The 22552-nt window shown below is 37.5% G+C and overlaps 1 protein-coding gene across 1 annotated transcript in view; it reads right to left on the reverse strand.

Moving 5' to 3' along the window:
• Window positions 1-600, reverse strand: part of LOC111142208 (solute carrier organic anion transporter family member 1A2) — a 43824-nt gene extending 43224 nt beyond the window's left edge. The window contains exon 1 of the mRNA XM_022495236.1: window positions 541-600. Within this exon, the coding sequence (XP_022350944.1) occupies window positions 541-600 (60 nt within the window). The remainder of the gene's footprint in view (window positions 1-540) is intronic.
• Between the last annotated feature and the right edge of the window lie 21952 nt (window positions 601-22552).

Below are 22552 nucleotides of genomic sequence, written 5' to 3' on the forward strand. Positions count from 1 at the left end.
AAGCTATACAAAAAGAACTTGCTCTGAAATAGGCAAGAATACCAGAAATGGCTAACAAAATGGGCATTATTCTTACAAAGAATGATTGATATGTTGCCAAAGCTTGAAGTAAACATTTGTTTTACTGGGTCGTTTTGAAGTAATCATTGCATGCAGATCAACAAAGCATTTCTGCCCAGGGAACCATTTTCTAGGAGAGACCCTTATACTCCTATAGACTAGAAACTCCATAAGGGTGAGCATTAAAATGGCCTTTTGATACAGCACATTAAATCCTGGTGTAATATATTATGTGCCTGAAAACTTTAAGACCTTATCTTCCATTTAAGTTCCTCAAAATCATTTCTGATTAAATTGCCTGAATTGATAGCCCTCTTTAACCCTTAGTTTAAAACCAACCTCAGCAAAGCAAGAAATTATCAATATATCAACTAATGTGACATTAACATTAAATCACTTCATGTGAGCAACTTTATAAGCTCTAGGTTAAAAAAAAAAAAAGGTACATATACATATATCCACACACAGACAAGTCCATACCTTCAACTTGGAAAGACATCTTATTCTATGGGTTTCAATTCTTTTCTCAATTTCTGCCATGTTGCTCTTCTGAGTATTCCAAGGCCTTTAGGTTTTAAATCTTGATATTTCTTAGTTCTATCCTTTTAAGAAGACAAAAATCTATTAATGACAAAATCATAAATCGTCATTCTTTTGAGGGAAAATTGGAATCTGAGTAACAATCAGAATCCATTGTATTACAAAAATACCTGAGAAGCTTTGATTCAGATCTAGAAGAAAATAATGACGTTAGAGAAGATTTAGTTGCTAATTTTCTATTGAGAAAGTTACATCAAATAACTTTACTCTTTAGTGAGATTAAAGATATTAGAATAATTTGCAATGGTCCCCTTGCAAAATAATGACCACGTGATTAAAACAAAGCTTTTCATTTCTTTAGCCAAACAAATAGAACCAAAGTGAGCTTTTTGGACTTACATGAAAATGCTGCTTTTAAGTATACAAAGACTTTGATTTGTGTTTGTGCTAAAAATCTGCTTCAGCAAGCCTACCAAGGCTCAAAAATCTCTATTTGGCCAGGTTCCCTCTTCAAGTTCTTTGCGTTCCAAGACTTCCCTGGAGTCTCAGGAAGGGAAACGTTTTCTGGGGCACTGCTGATTCAAGGAAACCTGGGGAGATATGGAATTTTAATCATGGAAATAGCCTAAGTAAAAATAACAAATAATTCTATGATCTGGAAAAGAACCCTACAGTTCCAAGTTAGAATGTGAGGTTTAGAAGAAGACCAAACATGTAAGTGTCTACACACATAATAAATACAGATATATGTATATATTTTTTAAAGATTTTATTTATTTATTTGTCAGAGAGAGAGAGGGAGAGAGAGCAAGCATAGGCAGACAGAATGGCAGGCAGAGGCAGAGGAAGAAGCAGGCTCCCTGATGAGCAAGGAGCCCGATGTGGGACTCGATCCCAGGACTCTGGGATCATGACCTGAGCGGAAGGCAGCTGCTTAACCAACTGAGCCACCCAGGCGTCCCCAGATATATGTATATTTACACACATATATATTAGTCACACATTTTTATATGTAAAACAAGATGAGTTAAACTCTATTAAATTCTACTAACCCCTTGCAAAGATTTTGTCTGCTTGTGTCTTAAAACTAGGACATTATTTTGCACCAAAACCAAAGTGTTTCATTCTGACAGTATTTATTCTACTAAATCTACTTCAAGTTGCCAGAATGATACCTTAGTAGTATCCCCAGCATTAATATATTAAAATGCTCTGAACACTATCCATTTAACAGCTGATCCTCGTGACACTAATTTATAAAACCTAATTGCTTTCCCTCTATACATTTGCTGAATCCCACTTCCCTACATGCATTAAGGCAACAGCCACTGAACAATTATGTATGAGCTTAGTTCTCTTTACTCATCCTCTCACAGACATAACAAACATTTCTTGAAAGTCAGCTATGTACCAACCATAGGGCTAAGCACAAGCTTTTAGCAGTGAACAAGAAAGTAAGCTGTCTTATAGACAATATAAACAATATAAAGGTGTAAGCCACTGTGGAAAGCACTTGGACCCAGATCCCAAGGAACTTATATTTTTATTCAAAGAGGTAAAATTTTTAAATAAAACACATTAGAATACAACTGAACAGTATATGACCAAATACAAATTGTCTGGTACCTACGTGGTGAAAACTTCATAGATCATATGTGAAAATTATTAAAGACAGTTTTGGTAAACTGAATAGCTTACAAATAAACTCATGCTGAAATCTCCCCCATAAAATGCCAAACCACCTTAATTATAGAGCAAGCACATGGCACTAATTTTGGAAAAATCAATAGATGAGGTTAATTTTTCAAAAGAATGGGAACTGCTAGCCTTCAGTCCTCATTTGTAATATATCTGCTTTTATCAGAAACCTCTCAAGTGTCCTCATTTCTTCCTTCTCAGGATTTAGAATCCAGTCTTGCTCTTCCCTTTTTTTCCCTTCTGTTTTCCTTGCCAATATCTGAGCCCAATTATGGTCACCCAATCAAACAATAAGAGAGGGAGAAAACCTATTACTCTTCCAGGTCAAAGTTAGCTTCACTCTTTTTAGTGGCTAAAGTCATGACTATTCTAAATGTCTATTTTTCCTATGTGGTGGCTACAGGACATAGAAGATGGAGATAGTAACACAGAAAATCCCACAAACAGGAATTCTCTAGATCCTTCTCTGCATGATGATACTATATACCCATCTTGAGCAGTTTTTATCACCATGACTCAAATATTTGTTCAAATTGTGCTTATTGTCTTGAGAGAAATTTTATAAACAGTTGTCTTGACTCGGGTAAGAGGTAGTGTTTGAAGCTAAGCACTTGAAGAAGTTAAATGTGATTGAATTAACACTAAGCATACCCTAAAACATTTCAGCTTTTCAGACACATTTAAAAAATTTTAATGGAGGAAAATAAATAAATGAATCAATTAAATTTATTTTCCTTATTTTAAAAAAATTCATGAAACCCAATAGTTAATGTCACAATTACTGTTGAGTACTTTGGCTCCAAATCAGGAAATGCACACGTTGTTTCTTCATACCCTCGTGGCCCTGCCAGTGCCAGCCATGTGAACAAACCCCTTTTGTTAGCACAGTGTTGTTTGTATGGTGACTTCTGCTCCTGGGACTGCAATGTCACCAACAAATCTCTATCAATCATCACTGTTAATGAAAACAACTTGCTCAAGTTTTATTAAGTGGAGAAACATTTTCCTTCTCTAACTCCTTCTCAGCATTCAAAAGGGGTCAAGTAATTCTTTAGTGTGCATTCTTGCACAGATGTGTTTGAGTTTCTTGCATGTTTACTCATTGGAACCCTACTGGGGTTCATTGTTTTTTAGCTGTGGTGAAAGCACATTATGGAATTGTTAACTAAGTGCATATTTGGGATCATTGGACCTCTAGAGCTTTTCATCTTGCATGACTGAAACTCTATAACCATTGAAAAGCAACATCAGGTTTTTTGCACCCCTGGGTTGTCAGCCTTTAGTGATATGTCTCAATCACAGAAGAATATAATGTTTTACAAAATAAATGGTCTTTTTGTGATTTTTCCCCAGTGTTAAGTATCTAGACTAGACATAGTTTTTATTACTATAGAAATAGTTTTTATTACTATAAATCACTTGGAGGAAATACATATGTTTAATTTTACATTATTCTATATTATTGAATAAAAATAAAGGCTTTCCTTTATTAAGGCAAAACTAGGGAAGAAGAAGACTTATCATCCTTCCCTTGGATGGATGTTAAAAAAAAGAGAGGGCTGCACCAAAAAAAAAAAAAAAATCTTAAGAAAGTTGTTCATTTCCAGAACCTTCAAATCTCTCCTAGCTCTGTAAGAAAAGAACAGCCTCTTGGTGGTATCCAGCTGAAATAATTTCAAACAATACCAAATCAACTAAGTGCAAGTAAGGCATGCGTAGAAGCAACAATAACTTTTTGTGTGATGACTTCCAAATATTTTTCTTCTATTAGTTAATTTTCATCTGAAATCAAAAAACAAGATAATGGATTCTGCAATTCAACCTTACAAATATGATGTGGGAAACAGAGGCAGAAGAAAATCATAAATTTCCTTACCTACTGACAAGCCCTTGAAGCAGGCAGAGTGGCTCTCCTCTAGGGACTCAACTGCCCTCACCTTGAGGCTTTGCTAAGGGCAAAAGGATAATCCGAGCCTGACTGACCCCTACCCCCAACTAGGATCCTGTAAGTCTACTTTAACAATTCCTTTATGTCATGGCCGGTGCGACAAATCGACCAGGAACGTGAGGGTAAGAGGATGAAGAAAAGAACTCGAGAAGCAGAGAGATGGGGGCAGGAGGAGCACTGAGGAGGATGTCCAACAGTGCTAAGTTTATTCAAAGCATTAAAGCCATATATATAGTGATATTATCATAGGAAAAGCAATACATCTGTGTCTAGTTAAACAACCACGAGTTCCCATAATAAGTTTCACAATTAACTATAAGCAGACCTCGTGACGCCAAATGGCTGATGCCAGTACAAGTGTTCTGTATTGATAAAGCAAACCTGAAAGTAATTTATGGGCTGTACTAGGGCAGCAAGGACCAGCCACGAACTTATGACCCCAACCAAATTGTTCTCATCTGTTTAGCAAGCGTGTGGGAAGTCACATAGGCGAGCGCACAACACATAGCACAGATCCTTTCTCAGTACTACTCAACTTTTCCCGTCCTAAACCTTTTGTTAGGTTATTCGGACTTTAAAGGAGGCACAAGTCAGGGCCTGGTTTGGTCCTCGTCTCAAGCCTTATTGTGGCCTCCCATACTTTTAGGAAACTTTATCTCTAAACCTCCAAGTGTGGAGGCCAAGAAAAACAAGGCTGTACCCACCTCGAGTCTAGCCCAATTTCCAGAGACAAATAACTCAGTTCCTTAAGCCCTGATGTCACCCTCCCCTCCATAAACAAAACTGAAGGAGGCTGAGGTAGAAGGAAAAGTAAACAAAGTTAAATTTCTTCTAAACCCAGATCTCACTAACAAGGATGTTTGATAGCAAGAATGTGACATTCCACCAGGAAACTCCCAATTGTCTTCATGCTAGTGCCTCATTAAAGGGAAAATGGCCTTGGCTTGATAGTAACCAGGCCTTCAATATCCTGACAGTCTTCTTTACCCTGATAGCCCTTCTGAACACCCCCTTTGTCCTCACCCACCACCGAGTCCACTTCTACTCTGCTTTTAAAAACTCTGACTGTGGTCTGGCTCGGGGTCAAAGTCCCTACTCTGCTGCATCGGGTATACTTGGACCCAAGCTTAAGCATGTCACCTCAGTGTCCAAGTCCCTACTCCACTGTGTTGGGTATACTTGGGCCCAGGCTTAAGCTTGTCAAATAAACCCTCGTGCGATTGCATTGGTGCTTGGCTCCTGGATGGTCTCTCAGACACAAAAACTTGGGCATAATACCAAGATAGTGTTGACAATCATTCCCAAGCATATGACCCACTGACATACATCTAAAGGGTCTCACAAGAAGATTTTTATTACTGGTAATAAATAACCTTTCTCCCAAACAATAGCTAGCCCCTCAAGGTCCTGGACACCTTGCTTCCAAAATTCCTTAGAGACTTATGCCATCCCTAACCCCCTCCCAACTTACAAGTATATCCCTGGGGCAGCACCTCTTCCTGACCACAGGTCCTGTCCCCATGCTTTAATAAACCACCTTTTTGCACCAAAGATGTCTTAAGAATTCTTTCTTAGTGGTTGGCTCCAGACCTTGCCCCACTGAACCTCACCTAGATCCCAGAACTTCATCAAATATAGGCATTATTGTACTTTTTACATTCAGAGGAGGAACCAGGAATGCATAACTCCAGGCAAAAGTAGAGGAGAAACTTAAATGAGTCCTAGACTCATACATTGATTACACCATGCAAAGGAAAGGATGGAAGACACAAAAACACAAACACAAAAACCTCCAACAGCAATCCAGCAATATGAACACCCACCTGTTACTTTGGATAACATACTGTCTAACTCTGGATAACAGACCAAGATGTGGAAAAGTAAACCTGAAACCTGACTTCTAAATCTTTTGGGGAACTGATTATAAATATCATCAGTGTTATATCCCATGCCAAGTCAACCTAGAGAATGATTAGATAAAGCCATTGTTTTTCACACTTGCAATTTTTAAAAAAGATTGATTTATTTTGGAGAGAGAGCACAAAAACATGGGCAGGGGCAAGGGTGTGGGCACAGAGAGAGAATGTCAAGCAGACTCTCTGCTGAACTACTGAGTTCAGGGCCTCCCCCAGCTTGATCTCACAACCCTGAGATCATAACCCTGAGATCATGATCTGAGCCAAAACAAAGAGTAGGAGTCTCAACCAACGGAATCATTTGGGTGCCCCTTCCACACTTGCAATTTAAACTCTTTCCTTTCTTCAGATTATTATCCCAATTCTTTTCTTCTTTCTGCCTGTATAAACCTAATTTTTGGATACAAAAACATGTTCTTTCATTTAATTCTGGCATGTAGATACTGAGTTGCTCCTTTTCCTCACAGAGATAAGATTTTATTTATTTATTTATTTATTTATTTAGATTTTATCTATTTATTTGACAGACAGAGATCCCAAGTAGGCAGAGAGGCAGGCAGAGAGAGAGGAGGAAGCAGGCTCCTTGCTGAGCAGAGAGCCCTATTAAGGGCTTGATCCCAGGACCCTGGGATCATGACCTGAGCAGAAGGCAGAGGCTTAACCCACTGAGCCACCCAGGCACCCAAGATTTTATGTTTTTAAAGCTCCCCAAATAACAGAAAATCCTTTAAAATGTTTCCATTTCCCCCCAACCCATTGATTTATGTATTTGTTCATTCACATTAATGGAGGGCACTAGATAGAGTAAAAATGTCAGAACTTGAACCCCAGTTAGTGAATTCTAGTTTAGTTGTGAGTTGTTTAAACTCTTTGAGCCTATTTTTCCTTGCCTAAGATGTGGGATAGCTATGTGTTTATGCCTACCTTGCAAGACTGTTAATGAAGATTGAGTTATGAAATTTACATAATGTCCCTTGTGGGGTTGTTGGAATGAAATAGTTATTGCATAAATGGCAATGATTATTATTCATTCATTCCCCAAATATTTATGAAGACTCTACTGCATTCCAACCACAGTAGTTGGTGCTAAGGATACAAAGATGAATAACATATGTGCTCGCCCATAAGGTATTGGGAGAGATAGATGATTAAATGGTAATCATAGCTAGCTAATGCCATTATGCAGACAATTTGAGCTAAGTGCTGAGAAGAGGCAATTAATGAAAACTTTTTATTTGGATATTCATTTAGAATACTGTTTGAATACAGCACAATAGTTTAAGTATTTGGGCTTTGAATCAAAGCACAGAGGGTTTGAAAGGTTGTTGTTAAACTAGCTGTGTGATATTGTACAAGTCACCTTAATCTATCCACATGATGAAGGGAGTCTCTATGTTTCATATCAGTCAAGGTCCAGACAGGAAAACAGAACTCATGACAGGTAGTTCAATAAAAGAATTTAAGATGAAAAATCAGATATAAAAGTGTCAGAAGAGTTTAAAAGTCAAACCGGGGGGGGGGGGGGGCCTGGGGGGCTCAGTGGGTTAAAGCCTCTGCTTTTGGCTCAGGTCATGATCCCAGGATCCTGGGATCGAGCCCCGCATCGGGCTCTCTGCTCAGCGGGGAGCCTGCTTTCCTTCCTCTCTCTCTGCCTGCCTCTCTGCCTACTTGTGATTTCTGTCTGTCAAATAAATTAAAAAAAAAAAAGTCAAACTGGGGAGATGATGGGCAATCAAGAGATTTATACCAGTAGGAAGTCACTCCCACGCCTAAGGCTGAATCAAAAAGGGAAAAGGTCTGAGCTGTAGGAGCAGGAGTCCTCAAGGATACACAGCCCTGGCCAGAAGCACCACCTACAGAGGAAGGATATGCCCAGGCTTTTCTTCTCTTTACAATCCCATCAAAAGTTCATAAATAACAGAATTCAAACCAATGAATCACTGAAGTAGTAATTAGTAAAAGTTTACTGTACATACACCAGAAAAAGAAAGTTAGAAAAACTAGGAGCACTCAAATCAAAACATGGAATGAGGTTCAGAAGGATATTATTATAAAATATATAGTAAGAAAACAGTGACAATTTCATTTTTGGAGCAATTGGTCAGAATATTAGAATTTTCTTAAACGATAGTGAATTGGTCAGTGGTTATTTCATATTAACTTTGGGAAAGAGTTTAAGTTTTCCTTACAATTTCCAGAAGCATAAGCAAGAAATGACCCACATCCAGTTAGTCTTGCTAAAATAAGCTAAGTTAAGCTTTGTTTGTACAAGTAAACTGGTATTGTCTGCTCCAGGAATTTCCAAGGCTGATCTTATTTGTTTCAATTTTAACAAGTCCAGTCTTACACCAATACCTGGCATTCACAACCTAACTTGAAATCAGTTGCAAGAGAACCTGGGAAATTTCAATTTTAGAAGGCAGTGTCTTGAGATACAGGGAGGATCAGAAGATAAGAGGCAGAAAAACAAATAACCAATTCAACCACAATCAGCTGCAGTAGAATTAAGATAATATATAATAAATGTGTAGCAGGCTGTTAGCACACAATCAGCATTCAGTGAAGGATAGCTATTTGTATTACTGGATAATATACCTTCAATCATTAATGCTTTAAATTCTTAGAAATAGACTCAGGAGATTTAACAGAGTCGCACAATTGGCCAGCTCTTGGCATTACATATACAGACATTGCAATCTCTTTGTGATACCCAATAAAACATAAGGCTTTGCACCAAATGAACTGATTTTCTCTTAACTCATACATTAATCAATTACTTTTACATCATGTAAACACAGTTGTGGTCATCAAATCTTCACATAGCCAGGCATATCCAGCTTTCTAATTTAAGTTATATGGGGAGAAAGTGGCCAAGAAAATCTGAGCTACATAGTCTGAGTTACCATGAGTGCTTTGTTAGACTGCTTCAACAAGCAAGTTTTTATAGGATATTAAAGTCAGAAGTAAAATCTTTCCATGGTGGAAGAAGGAAAAGGGAAAAAAAATAACATTATTATTCCTTATTCTTACTATTTCCTTTTAGGCAGATCGAATTCCATCGGCATGGCATGCCTTTCCTCTCTTTGTAACCTCACTTACCCCATGTGAGACAGCTGATCAGATCCAATGACTTACCTGGGGAAGTTTATGTATCTGGTGGTCAACTGTAAGGAAGCCTGCTTGCCAATAGAAGTAAGCCACATTCCCTCATATCAGCTTGTTAAGTACTGAAAGTGATATTTTGGACTCTCTGTGTTATACTTCTCTGTCTTATTTTTCAGTGGACTCACAATTAGGATGAAGGGAAAGCTGGTATTAATTTATTTATTGGACACTCTTAAAGGCCCTGATACGCAAGGAAAGCATGAAAAAGCAGATTTTCTTAAAGGGCTATAACCAGATTGGAAAAACATAAGATCTATTATAGTATATACAGTGTGATAGCATTTTTTAAAAAACTATAATTAAAGATAATAATAAAACTATAAATATTATATACTACTTTCTATATGGTAGGCATTATTCTAAAAGATTTATGGATGTCAATCAGTTTGATTCTCGTAAAACTCTATAATGTCAATGTTATCCTAACCTTAAAGATGTGGAATTAAGGTACAGAGAGGTCAAGTAAATGTGTGCAAGGACACACAGCTTGTAAGTGTCAGAGCCAGTATTGAGACCCATGCACTCTGGCCTTAAAGACTTTTTTTTTTTTTAAGGATTTTATTCATGTGTGTGTGTGTGTGTGTGTGTGAGAGAGAGAGAGAGGGTGAGAGAGAGAGAGAGAGAGTGAGAGAGAGAGAGAGAGAGTGAGAGAGAGAGAGAGAGCATGAGCAGGGGGAAGGAGTTGAAGGAAAAGCAGACTCCCTGCTGAGCAGGGAGCCCAGTGTGGGACTAGAGCCCTGGAATCATGACCTGAACTAAAGGCAGATGTTTAACCAACTGAGCCACGCAGGCATCCTGACTTTAGAGGCTATTAACCATTACCCTAATCTGCCTCACCACCATGGTCTGTGGGGTGTGTGTTGTGTGTGCGGGGGTTCACTGTTGTATTTTTTAGATAAAATACTGAAAGACCAAAACCAGAATCTTGACAGTGGTTATCTCTTAATGGGATTATCATTGATTTTGTTTTGTCTTTCCTTTGGAAATTTCTGTGCTGTTTTCCACAAGAATGGTTATACCCTTTTTATTAAAAAACAAACAAACAAACAGACAAACAAAAAACCACAAGGAAAAGAATGTCTTTCATTGGAATTGATTTTTTTAAGGTAATATGAGCACAACACATTTCTAGTCCATGTTAATGTTCTATTCTTAACTACTTCTGTTTTTCTTCTTGCTTCTCTATTTTGCTTTCACTAAGAACTTTTGTGTGTCTCCTTTTTTCTCCCTTCTCTTTGATTACTTGGGCTTCAATTTGGCTAAACAGCTGAAAGCATCTGTGATTTCCCAGACTGGAATCACTGAAAGAGCTGGAAGGCACCTGGGGTCATTATGCAGAACTTCCTACTGGATGTGGTTACAGACCATGAAGGTATCCATTCCAGTCTTTACTCTGGGGATTAGTAAATAAAACAATTGTTTAACTTATACAACTTGAGCCCTAAATACATGTCAAGCAAGCAGTTTGGGGACTAGTGTTAATCATATGATAAGGCACATGACTGGCCTCTCCTTCAGGTCACCCTTCAGCTGAATTTGTCCGCATTAACAGCTTGGATCATTAGACAATTTTAAATTATCTTTATTCGTGGTCATATGCTGTTTTATTTATACCTCTAATGGGCCACTAAATAAAGACAAGAAGCTTGAAGAGCACTGCTGTTAAAATATAACCTAATGGGGAGCATTAAAAAATAATAATGTTATAGATTTCCCTCAAGATTATCGTCATTGGATCAGTAAGTTTCATTCATCTAATCAAAATTTTTACCTACTACCTTATTTTATAGTACTATTGTTCTTAAACCAATTTTTGGAGAATAATAATAGATGGAAAATTAAATCTAGATGGTCTTTTTCATACTCAGAGAAATATCTGCAAATAAAACATAACAACCATTCTTTATTTCCTCAGTTTGAAAAAAATTCAAACATTCTAAAACTAAGCTTACTGATTTTAAAAAACTTTTTTAAACATTCTAAGTATAAAAATTTCTAACATCATAATATCAGCTTTTTAAATTTTAACGCCTTAACATGTATAATAGTTAAACACCAACCTACATTTTCATATATGATTCCTTGCAGCCGAATACAACAAATTTTTGAATTTGTTTCTTAGCAGGTCATACATTTTCTCACAACACTAATTTAAAATGAGGAAGTGCATACCTGTGTTAAATAAAATGATATATATGAGAAGAAATTAGTTTTTATACTATTATTACCAAATATCATAGTTAAATTAGGTTAATAATTGCCTATAAACACTTAGGTAGAATCATCTGCTTTTAAGTAAACTGTTTTTTAGTTTATAAGAAAATTGAAAAGATTGTACATTACCATGAAGGAGAATAAGAATCTCTCGTATAAGCCTAGAGAGACTGGCAAACACTGGTCCAGCCAAGTTCTCATTGGCAAATATGTATATACGATGTATGTATGCACGCAAAACACTTAGCAAAGCACTTGAACACACAAATCATTTTGACTAAAAACTAAAATATCATTGAAGTCCATGATTCTTATCCATAACGTATCTTAATAGTTGGCCTGCTGACCTCTCTTTCAACCTATTCCGATGAGAAACACTCCCCACCAGAAATGAATTGCATTAAAGCAGAGCTTTTATGAAGAGTTTCATTTGTTGGATCTGCTCCTTTAAGCAGCAGTATTGTTTTAGCAATGTTTATTTTTGTATAACATCAAACATAGAGAAAATTTGCAAGAATATACAGGATTTCCATATGCGCTATTTTTTAATCAAGTTTTTATTTAAATTCTAGTTAAAATATCATGTAATATTTGTTCAAAATTTCTATATCTCTTTACTCAGATTCACCAGTTACATTTTGCATCATTTTCCTCCTCATTCCTTCCCTTTTCCTCCCCTCCCCCTTCTCTCTTGTTCTCTTTGTGTATAAATATTTCCCTCTCTGCTTGGAAGCCACTTGAATACTTTGGAGATACTGTGGTCCTTTGTAACTAAATATTTCTGTGCATATTTCCTAAAAACAAGGATATTCTTTTATATAATCAAAACACAATTATTGAAGCCTGAGAATTTAACATTGGTTAAATATTCTTATCTAATCCATGGATTATATTCAAATTGTGTTAATTGTCTTAATAATGTCATATAGCTTTTCTAAGTTTTTGGTTTGTTTGTTTCTTTGTTTTTAAAGATTTTCTTTATTCATTTGAGAGAGAGAGAGCACAAGTGGTGTGGAGGAGGAGGGAGAGAGGAAAGAGAGGGGGGGAGGGGGAAAGGAGAAGGAGAGGGACAAGCAGACTCCCTGCTGAGTGGGGAACCCCATACAGGGCTTGATCCCAGGACCCTGAGATCATGACCTCAGGTGAAGTCAGATGCTTAAATGACTGAGACACCCAGGCACCCCTAGCTTTTCTATTTTAGATCCAGGATTCAATCCAGCACCATACACTGTTTCATTATCATATCTTAGTTTATTTTGATCAGGAACAGTTACTCACCCTTTTTTTCTTTTTCTTTTTATTTTTTTTTCCTTTTCTTCTTAGTGTTTCTTGACCTTAAAAGTTTTTTGAGTGTAAGTTAGTTGTTTTGCAAAATATCTCTCAATATGAGTTTGTCTGATGTTTCTTCATGCTAAGTTTTAGCTACACATTTTGGATAGGAATACTACTGAAGTGATATGTCCTCCTCAGGGTTTGAGACACATGATGTCAGTTTGTTCAGTTGTGCAAATGTTAGCTTTGATCACGCGAAAGTATATCTGCCAGTTTTCTTTCTATACAGTTATTATTTTCCCTGTGTAATTCATAAGTAACTTCTATGTTTCCAAAATATTCTTTAATAGTGGTAGGGAGAATTATAACAGACTCCCTGTGTCTGCTGAATACAAGGAGAATGTGTTTGTCTTGGACTCAATACAGAAGTTAAACTTCTACCAAAAAACAAATAAGAAAATGCAAAAAAAAAAAATAGTAGAAAATAAGAGAAATAGCAAAAATATAAAAACAAAGAAAAACAACAACATAAAATAGTATAATAAAGACTTAGAAACTTAGTGAAAAAAATTAAAAATGTTCATTGTGGAGGTTAAAACAAAAAGCAGAATGGAAGTGAGTAAAATTTATTAGACCAATTGCTGAACTGAGTCAGACTAGATGATATGATTTTATAAAAGATCATAAATATTTTTGTGTAATTTGTGCCAGAAATATTCAATAAGAAGAAAAAGAGGGAGATAAATAGAAGTATGTGTTCATCTAGAATTTGGAATTGGCGAATTTAACTTGGCAATGGGTTAAGGCAGTAAAGGAATCTAAGAGGCCAGTAAGTATAGAATTAAATTATGGACCATGAAGTCAATTTTTAAAAATTTATTTATTTATTTATTTCAGACAGAGAGAGCTAGCGAGAGAACATGAGTGTTTGGGGGGGCAGGGGCAGAGGGAGACGCAGACTCCCTTCTGAGCAAGGACCCCAACATCGGGTTCCATGCTAGGACCCTAAAATCATGACTTGAGCCAAACGCAGAAGCTTAAATGACGGAACCATCCAGGCACCCCCATGATGTCAAATTTGAATGCAGAAGGAAGGGAAGAATGAAGGAAGTGGCAGATAGAAACCACAGGGAGAGTCATGTTGTGAGTAATGTGAGAGAGATGAAAAGCTGATTAACTGAAACGGTTAGAGAGTTAAATAAATAAAACACTGTCAAAGAAAAACTATCCAGATGCACTTCCTGGTGCAAGATGTCAGATGAGGAGTAGTTTTTTGAGGTAACAGCATCACAGGACAACCAGACAGGTGTGCTGTTGATCTAAGAGTGGAAAGAAAGTGAAATGGAAGATTCCTCAGAAAAGCAATGCCCAGGTTTGAATAATTGATACACAAGGATGTGAAATGTGCCCAGGTTAAGTAAAAAAAATTCTCAAATGCATCAAATAAGTTTTCAAATGCATTGTTTCTCAAAATTTTGATATGATTTGTAATTAGTTTATATTAAGATTGTGGGTTCTTCTGACATGGAAAAAAAATTTCTCCTGGGGGCAACTGGGTGGCTCAGTCAGTTAAGCATCCAATTCTTGATTTCAGGTGAGGTCATGATCTTAGGGTTTTAAGATCAAGCTCTGTGTGTGGGCCTGCATTCAGCACAGAGTCTGCTTGAGATCCTCTCCCTCTGCCCTTCCCCCACTCCCTCCACTCGGGTGCTCTCTCTCTCTCTCTCTCAAATAAATAAATGAATGAAATCTTAAAAAAAAAAAAAAAACTATCCTGACCAACATTTTAAAACAATATCTATTTTCCCCTTTCCTTCCCTGATACAACCCTTACATATAAAGTCTTATCAAGGTTTAATATTTGGTAGGGGTTAAGCTAGGATGCTTCTGTAAAGTCTCTTAGAAACTTAGAAAAGTGACAGTCCACATTAAGTGAAAAAGAAATTCCAGAACATCCATGGGAAATGGTAGGAGAAGGGGTCAAAAAGCTCAGAGAAGCAAACATCCTAAAGTAGATGTCACATAAAGCCCCAAACCCTATCAGTCATCTGTGTTCCTCAGGAGAGACTCCAAAGTATACTCCATTTGTCCAAGCCATATACATGCATTGGTGAGCATTTTTTTTTTTTTTTTTTTTTAAGAAATTCAGGGATGACTACCCTCTGTAGGCCAGGGATAACATTAAGTTGCTATTAAAGAATAGAGCTCTCCGAGAGCAAAGAGGATGATAAAATCACCACACAATAGAGGTCAGATAGTAGCATTTAAATATCAGAAGCAAAGTGGATATAATTATTTTAGGTAGTATTAAGGTTGGGGTAGTATCCCGTGGGATCTGAACTTCAGAAAGTTAAGGGGATCATTAGTAGAACATGGCAACCTGAGGTGCAAGATAGATGAGTAACCAACAAGAATATTACTCAACCTATACAATCACAAGAAATCAAGGGTGGATTATCAGGAGGCTGAATGCAGCCATTCCTAATAAAATGTGCAGTATCTTGTTCTGTTTCCTGATTTGAGCCATTTTTAGATTAGAACCTATTGACAAGGGGAGGCCAGGTCCCCAGGAGGAAAGGACCATTACATCTCAAGTCTAGATGGTTTCTTCCAGTCTGTCCTCAGTGAGCTATATAACCATTTACTAGGGTACTCTTATGCTGTGGAAAGGGATATACTCAGACATTTCAGCGGCTAGTATATAAGGTCTGAGTTGACACTGATACCTCCCATTAGTCTGGGGCCATATGTGGGCAGACAATAAATGGAGTCCTAGTCCAGATCTAGCTTGCAGTGGGCTCACAGACACACTCAGGGTCGTGTTTTTGTTTCTTTGTTTGTTTATTTGGGTTGTGGTTTTTTTTTTTTTGGATCAGCTGTAAGTAGACTGGATATTCTTGGTAAATGGCAGAAGCCCCACGTTTGTTCCTTGGCTTATGGGGTAAGATATCTCATAGTGATCTATGGAGAATAGCAGAAATTAATGCTACTCTAAAAGACCAAAAATGCAGGATTCCTTTTCTATCTTCCATTTAACACACCACTTTGGCCCCTGCAATAAATAGAAAATGCTAGAGGATGATAATAGGTTACCCAAATTCAAACTAGCAGGAATCCCATTTATAGTTGCTATGCAAGATATGTCATTCTGTTCAAGGGAAGGTTAACATGATCTCCACTCTTTGTTATACATGTGTGTTATATAACCATTGATCCATGAACTATATTATTTTCTGTATCAAAAAAAAAAAGAACTAGAAGTTGCTCATATTTGTGTGGGAGAAAAAATGATATACATCTACAGAGAGAGCTATAATGGGAAAAGACAATGTGTGGAGGTTATGGCAAGCCCCAGTGTGAGAGTCACAACAGAGACCCCCCTGAGTTTCCGAAGCAAGGCCATGCTCTCTGCAGCTACCAGGCCCTGGGAATGATGGTGTCAAATGACCATGTGACCAGAGCTGCCCACGATGAGCTGAGTTCTGTTGCACTCACCAAGTCAGAGTGAGGTGAGTGCAAAGCTATCAATCATAAGATAAAAGTGAGGCATTTGGCATGAGGCACAAGCAAGTTCAGAGAGCCTGAGTGAGCTGCAGAGCAGATAGATCAGACTCCGTGTTATCCAGGAGTGTTATACATGCATCTCTCCAACAGGTCGTATCTACACTATTAGCAAAGTTCCTTAATATCAGCTAACAGCAGACCAAAAAATATGAGCTCGGTTCACAGATGGGTGAGCTCAATATGTGGGTGTTATGCAGTTATCCCTAAAGAAAGGTTATCAGATAAGGTTTTGCCCCTGAGGACATGCCTTAATGGCCAAGAAATCTTCAGTGTGATAGGAAATGATTTTATTTTGCAATCGCAGATTTCTAGGCTCTCTATAATCCCTTTCAGTTCTGCTGGAAAACACGTCACCTTCTGAACACACCTCTCTTTTGCAGTGTCTTTTGTTGCCATTAGCAACAACCAGCTCAGCAATCAATGTTTCTCTTGCAAAACCTCCTTATCTGTGTCACAAATTCATTAGGTACTTTTTAATTTTCTAGGCTATTGCAGACAAACTGTTTGACCAAATGTTTTACCACCATGTAACAATAGTCACCACCATTTTCCTAGATCATATTAGAGACCTTTTTGCCACTTGAGTCTTAACACCAGTGCTTCATACTTCATTTTTGTTACAGAAGAACCGTATTTCTAGTACCAACTTCTGGATTTATAAGGTCTTGTGCAATCGTGATGCAGAACAACCTCAAAAGCCTCAAAGGCATTAAAGCAACAAGATTTTTGCACCTTTACAACTCTGTTGTTTGGCGATGAGGCACACATAGTGTGTACTTAGCTGAGCCAGGCTGGATGTGAGGCTTCTGTTGTGGTTCACTTCCATGCTACATGTTTTCCTTTAAAAACACAGGTGACCTGGGTGCCTAGGTGGCTCAGTGGTTAAGGCCTCTGCCTTCGGCTCAGGTCATGATCTCAGGGTCCTGGGATTGAGTCCCGCATCGGGCTCTCTGCTCAGCGGGGAGCCTGCCTCCTCCTCCTGTCTCTCTTTGCCTGCCTCTCTGCCTACTTGTGATCTGTCAAATAAATTAAAAAAAAAAATCTTAAAAACAAAAACAAAAACAAAAAACACAGGTGACCTGAAGCATATTCTTCTGGTGTCAGCTGACAAAGAGTGCAAGTGAAGTAAGTAGAACATGCAATTGCAATGTTCCTTAGTTTCATGCTGAACTTACTCAGTATCACTCTGGCTGCATTCTACTGACGAGAGCATGACAAATGGCCAAGCCAATGATGGGGGTGGGGAGGGGTGGCAGAATATATTCACCTAGAGCCAGAGGATGTGAAAAGATCCATGGCCCCAACTGTAAGAGCCATATTCATTGATATACTCTGCTACTTGTATGGGCTACTTACTTTTTCCAATGCTTGTATGGGCTACTTACTTTTTCCAACGCACCTACCACACTGTTTTTCCCTTTTACTAGAAAATGTTTCTGCTTTCTCTGCTAATTCCTCTTATTCTTCAAGGTCAGACCCCCAAAGCACCAGTGTTAAGTCTCCCCCCACCCATCTTCATCTGCCTTCATACAATTTGTTATTTTTCATTGCATCACTGCTCCTTCATCATAAATATATAAGTATCTGTATCTCAATATAGATTATTATCTCTTTAAAGGAAGATTATAATATTTTACTCATAAAAAAGATCTTCTTCTACAAAACAGCTTCCCAAACTGTGTACCACTTATTTAGTGAACAGATTAAAAGGGTGGTGAGATATGAAGAGTCTAGCAAAAGATGGCCAGTCTGGCTTTGGGCCAACCAGAGTCCTTAAGGCCAGGAGCAGAGTCCTCCAGGTGGGAGCAGCCAGTACTGTTGGCCCTGATATGCAACATAAATAGTTATTTTCCATGTGTGCCATAGAAAAACCTCTTAGGCACCTAGAAAAGTGTTGCTCTGTTAATATTTCCTAAATACTCGCTGACTACATTAACAAACTATATATCTTTTCTATAAAATAATTAAATATCACTTTAAAATTGTATATTTGGAAGCAAATATTCTAGGTTCAACATACTACAAGTCAGTGTGAATCCCAGGATTTCTTGGAGTTCAGGGTGCAGAAATCAAATAAGCTGTCATAGAATTTCTTAATTATGATGTTAATACATACAAAAACATGATTGTGCGAAGTATATAAAGACTACATGCTTGAATAACATTTAAAAACACCATTAACTGAGTCTTTTCTTTCTTAAGTATAATGAAGTCCAACTGATAGAAGTAAGTCAAATAATAATAAACAGAAGTTTGTCTGAGAAAAATTGTTCAGGGACACCTGGGTGGCTCAGTGGGTTAAAGCCTCTGCCTTCAGCTCAGGTCATGATCTCATTGTCCTGGGATCGAGTCCCGCATCAGGCTCTCTGCTCAGCAGGGAGACTGCCTCCCACAGGCCCCCGCCTGCCTCTCAGCCTACTTGTGATCTCTGTCAAATAAATAAATAAAATCTTTAAAAAAAAAAAAAAAGGAAAGAAAATTGTTCAACACATTTCTTCTGGTCGGGAGAAAATTATATGTGCTGGGGGTTAATGAAAACATGCCAAGGTGATTTATGATAGAAAATAATTTCTATGTGTCTATTTTATCTAAATCTGAACCTTGGCTGATCTGACTTTCCTTTCTACAAGGCCAGAAATCAGGAAAAACAACAAAAGCTTATGGGTGGGCTATGTCTCCTCTCTTTTCTCTGGTATTAGAGAGCTATCTCTGCATCTTATTTTATCTTCCCAACACTAATACCAGTGCATATGAGGTAGATAAAAATAACCAGGTATTTCCCTTAGTTTAGAGGTCTCCCACCATGGTGAAAGAAATTATTAAAAGCTTTATAATCAAAGCTTTATTTAATCCCATCTACTCTCTTCTAAGTGTCCTTAAATCAATTTTGTTTTCTTATCTCCTTTGCTGCCACTTTAGTCCAATTTGCCATCTTGTCTAATGTATTCTCAATGTTAGCACTTTTATTTAGTAAGGGAAAATAATTCCTTCTCCCTTATTTGATGACATAACTCTCCCCATCCTGCTTTGTACAGTTTTGGTCAGTAAACATATATGATATACCTAATACATATAGAACAGTCTTCTAGATGCTTGGAGGATAGGTAGCTTTAGAAGATGTGGTTTCTATCTACAGAAGGCCTATGGCTTAACAAATATCTATTGTAGTAACTGTAACTGAAAGTTATATCATGCCAGTGCATAGGCTAAGGAAAAAGAATGTAGGTCCTGGAACCAGACTAATTCCAATCCTGACTCATAATTTTCTAGTTATCTGGCCTTAGAAAAATTATCCAGCTTATTTCCTTATCAATAAAATCTACTCGATAATGGAGAACCCACCTCAGAGGTTTTTTGTGAGTTACTGTTAGCTACTATGTGCAGAGACCTGAGCATCATGCCAGGAACACAGACAGAAAGTACTCAAAAAATATTAGTTATTGTTATTATTACTTATTATTAAAAGAGAAAAAGAGCAAGCCATCACCTGCCCAGTTCCCACAGCAATCCCTCATCCTCAGGCCTCTGGTGTCTCCCTACCTTTGTCTCCTATGCCCACAACACATATGTGCACAAGCATGGACACACACACACACACACGAGCACACACACGTATATGTCTGCCCAAGCATGCGTACACATGGATCTTATTTTCCATCTGTCTACAGGTAGACAAATGTACATTCTAATGTGAATACTTAGAGGTAATGACTCCAGTTTTGTCTCTGTTAACCCAAAGTAGTGACTGGTTTCAAAACAAAGGAAAGAAGAAAGTAACCCTGTAGCCTGCTGTTATGGGCATTTTTTTCCCCCCAAGATTTTATTTATTTGAAAGAGAGAGAGAAAGCTAGCACAAGCAAGGGGAGAGGCAGCCCAGCGTAAGACTCAATCCCAGGACCCTGGGATGAAGACGTGAGCTGAGGGCAGATGCTTAACTGACTGAGCCACCCATGCACCCAATGGCTCTTTTTTTAGAGTAAGCAGAACTGCAAAGAATTTCATGAAAACCAGTTGTAGCTAATTTTACTGGTCATGAAGGAGAAAGCGGAGCGGATGAAAGTCTGTCCTGTCTCCCTAACCCCCAAAATGATGTGAATAAGGCAGGCACAAAAACTGTTGTGTAACACTAGAGAAAGCTGAATAAAGTAATTTTTATTTTATTTTTTATGTTTTTATATTTTTTGAGATGAAGACTTATTTATTTTTTCTTACTTGCATTTTCTAAACTTTTTTTTATTGTGTTATGTTAGTCACCATACAGTACATCATTAGTTTTTGATGTATTGTTCCATGATTCATTGTTTGCATATAACACCCAGTGCTCCATGCAATCTGTTTTAAAAAATTACTTGGGAAATAGTCACATTAACTCTCTATGTTTTAAGTTAGTACATTCTTACCAACTTTGCTGTTTACCTGAAACTGCGTGGAATTGACATCTGTATCCCAAGCAGTCAAAGTATTCTCTCAACTTAGCCAACCAATTTCTTTTTTTTTTTAAAGATTTTATTTATTTATTTGACAGAGAGAGATCACAAGTAGACAGAGAGGCAGGCAGAGAGAGAGAGAGAGAGGGAAGCAGGCTCCCTGCTGAGCAGAGAGCCCGATGCAGAACTCGATCCCAGGACCCTGAGATCATGACCTGAGCCGAAGGCAACGGCTTAACCCACTGAGCCACCCAGGCGCCCCAGCCAACCAATTTCTTAAGCCGTTCCCCTAATGATATCATTTAGGATGCACAGATGTGTTAAAAACAGGACTTGAAATACTTCTGAGTTCATCTAAATAATCTGAGTTGCTTGCAAATTATCTTACACAAAGGGCTTTTATTAATACAACCCAAAGAAAGAAATGTGATGTAAGTTGACTGTAGCTCAAAGACTTCATTTTTCTCAAGTTTTTCAAAAAAAGGTCATGAATTATGATTCATCAATCTCTGGCTTATGGAACTAGATAACATTTTACTTTCATTACCCACCAGGCTATAATTCTGAGTTTGTAGAAATGTGACTATCTTCAAATTCATCATACAATGGCAAAAATGGTTCTGCATTAGCAGAATAATAGCTAATAGATGTAATTTACTAACACATCTTTTGTTTGAAATATCATTGGCCCTACCAATATGGGAAATTTTAATTAAGCATCTGTTGGTGGTCCATTAAGTCTTCCCTTTGGCTGGGCTAGATGGGATTTTAAACAAACTAATTCCAAAATCACTCTCTGTAGGTTAAAATTTTCCTATACTCCTTCTTAGTAAGGTATTACAGAATTCCTGTTAAAAATGTATTTCCATGCATAAAAGAGGCTCAGTAAATATGTGTATCTTGGCTAATAGTGTATCAGCTGCTATCAGATTACCTTATGCACAATGAAATAGTTGGTCAAAAGATACAGCTGATCACTTATGAAGATCTACCACATGCCTCCAGTCAGACTAAAATACCTATATATGCTGTGAGAAACCCACACACAGAGCCTACCCACACATGGCCTACCCACACACCCTTATGATCCACACCTGTTTTCCTAGAGTCAAATTGTCATTGCCATTTGTTTTTCCTTCTTTAGTCTATCTGAGAGATGACAGGTGAAGTTAAAGACTACTATGAGAAAATATTTTTTAGTCCCTTTTGTTCTTCTCCCGTTAACTTAACTCCTCAGAGTTAACTTAACTCCTCAGACGCGTCCCTCAGGGGTCTCATTGTGTTCCTCTCCAATGTGACACCAGCTAACTAAGGACACCATTCTCATTAGAGGGTAGCATCATCTTTCTCCTTCCCAGAAAACAAAAATGCATAAATTTCCTTCCATCTTCTTAGGAAAAAAATGCGAAATATGTCCCTGTTTGTAAAATAAAAGAGAAAGCCCTTACCTTGATTATGTTATGTAAAGGAGAAATTTCAGGAATGGATATTTCCATTGGCAGGGACATAGGACAAAATAGCACACAATTTTTCAATAGCTTTCTTTTTTTTATTTTATTTTTTTAGCTATTTAGTAAGGGAAATAGCTTTCAAATCACATCTGTTAGGTGGCTATTTATATATGCTAATCTATATATTAATAATATATATATTATTCTATCTACATATATGCCAGTTCTTATATAAAGGTGTGAGTATTGGCTGGAAAAAAAAAAGCAAAGGAATAATATGAGTCAAATTGTTTTCTT

This window comes from Enhydra lutris, unplaced genomic scaffold (assembly GCF_002288905.1).
Source record: "Enhydra lutris kenyoni isolate GAN:26980312 unplaced genomic scaffold, ASM228890v2 scaffoldscaffold7, whole genome shotgun sequence".
NCBI lineage: Eukaryota > Metazoa > Chordata > Mammalia > Carnivora > Mustelidae > Enhydra > Enhydra lutris.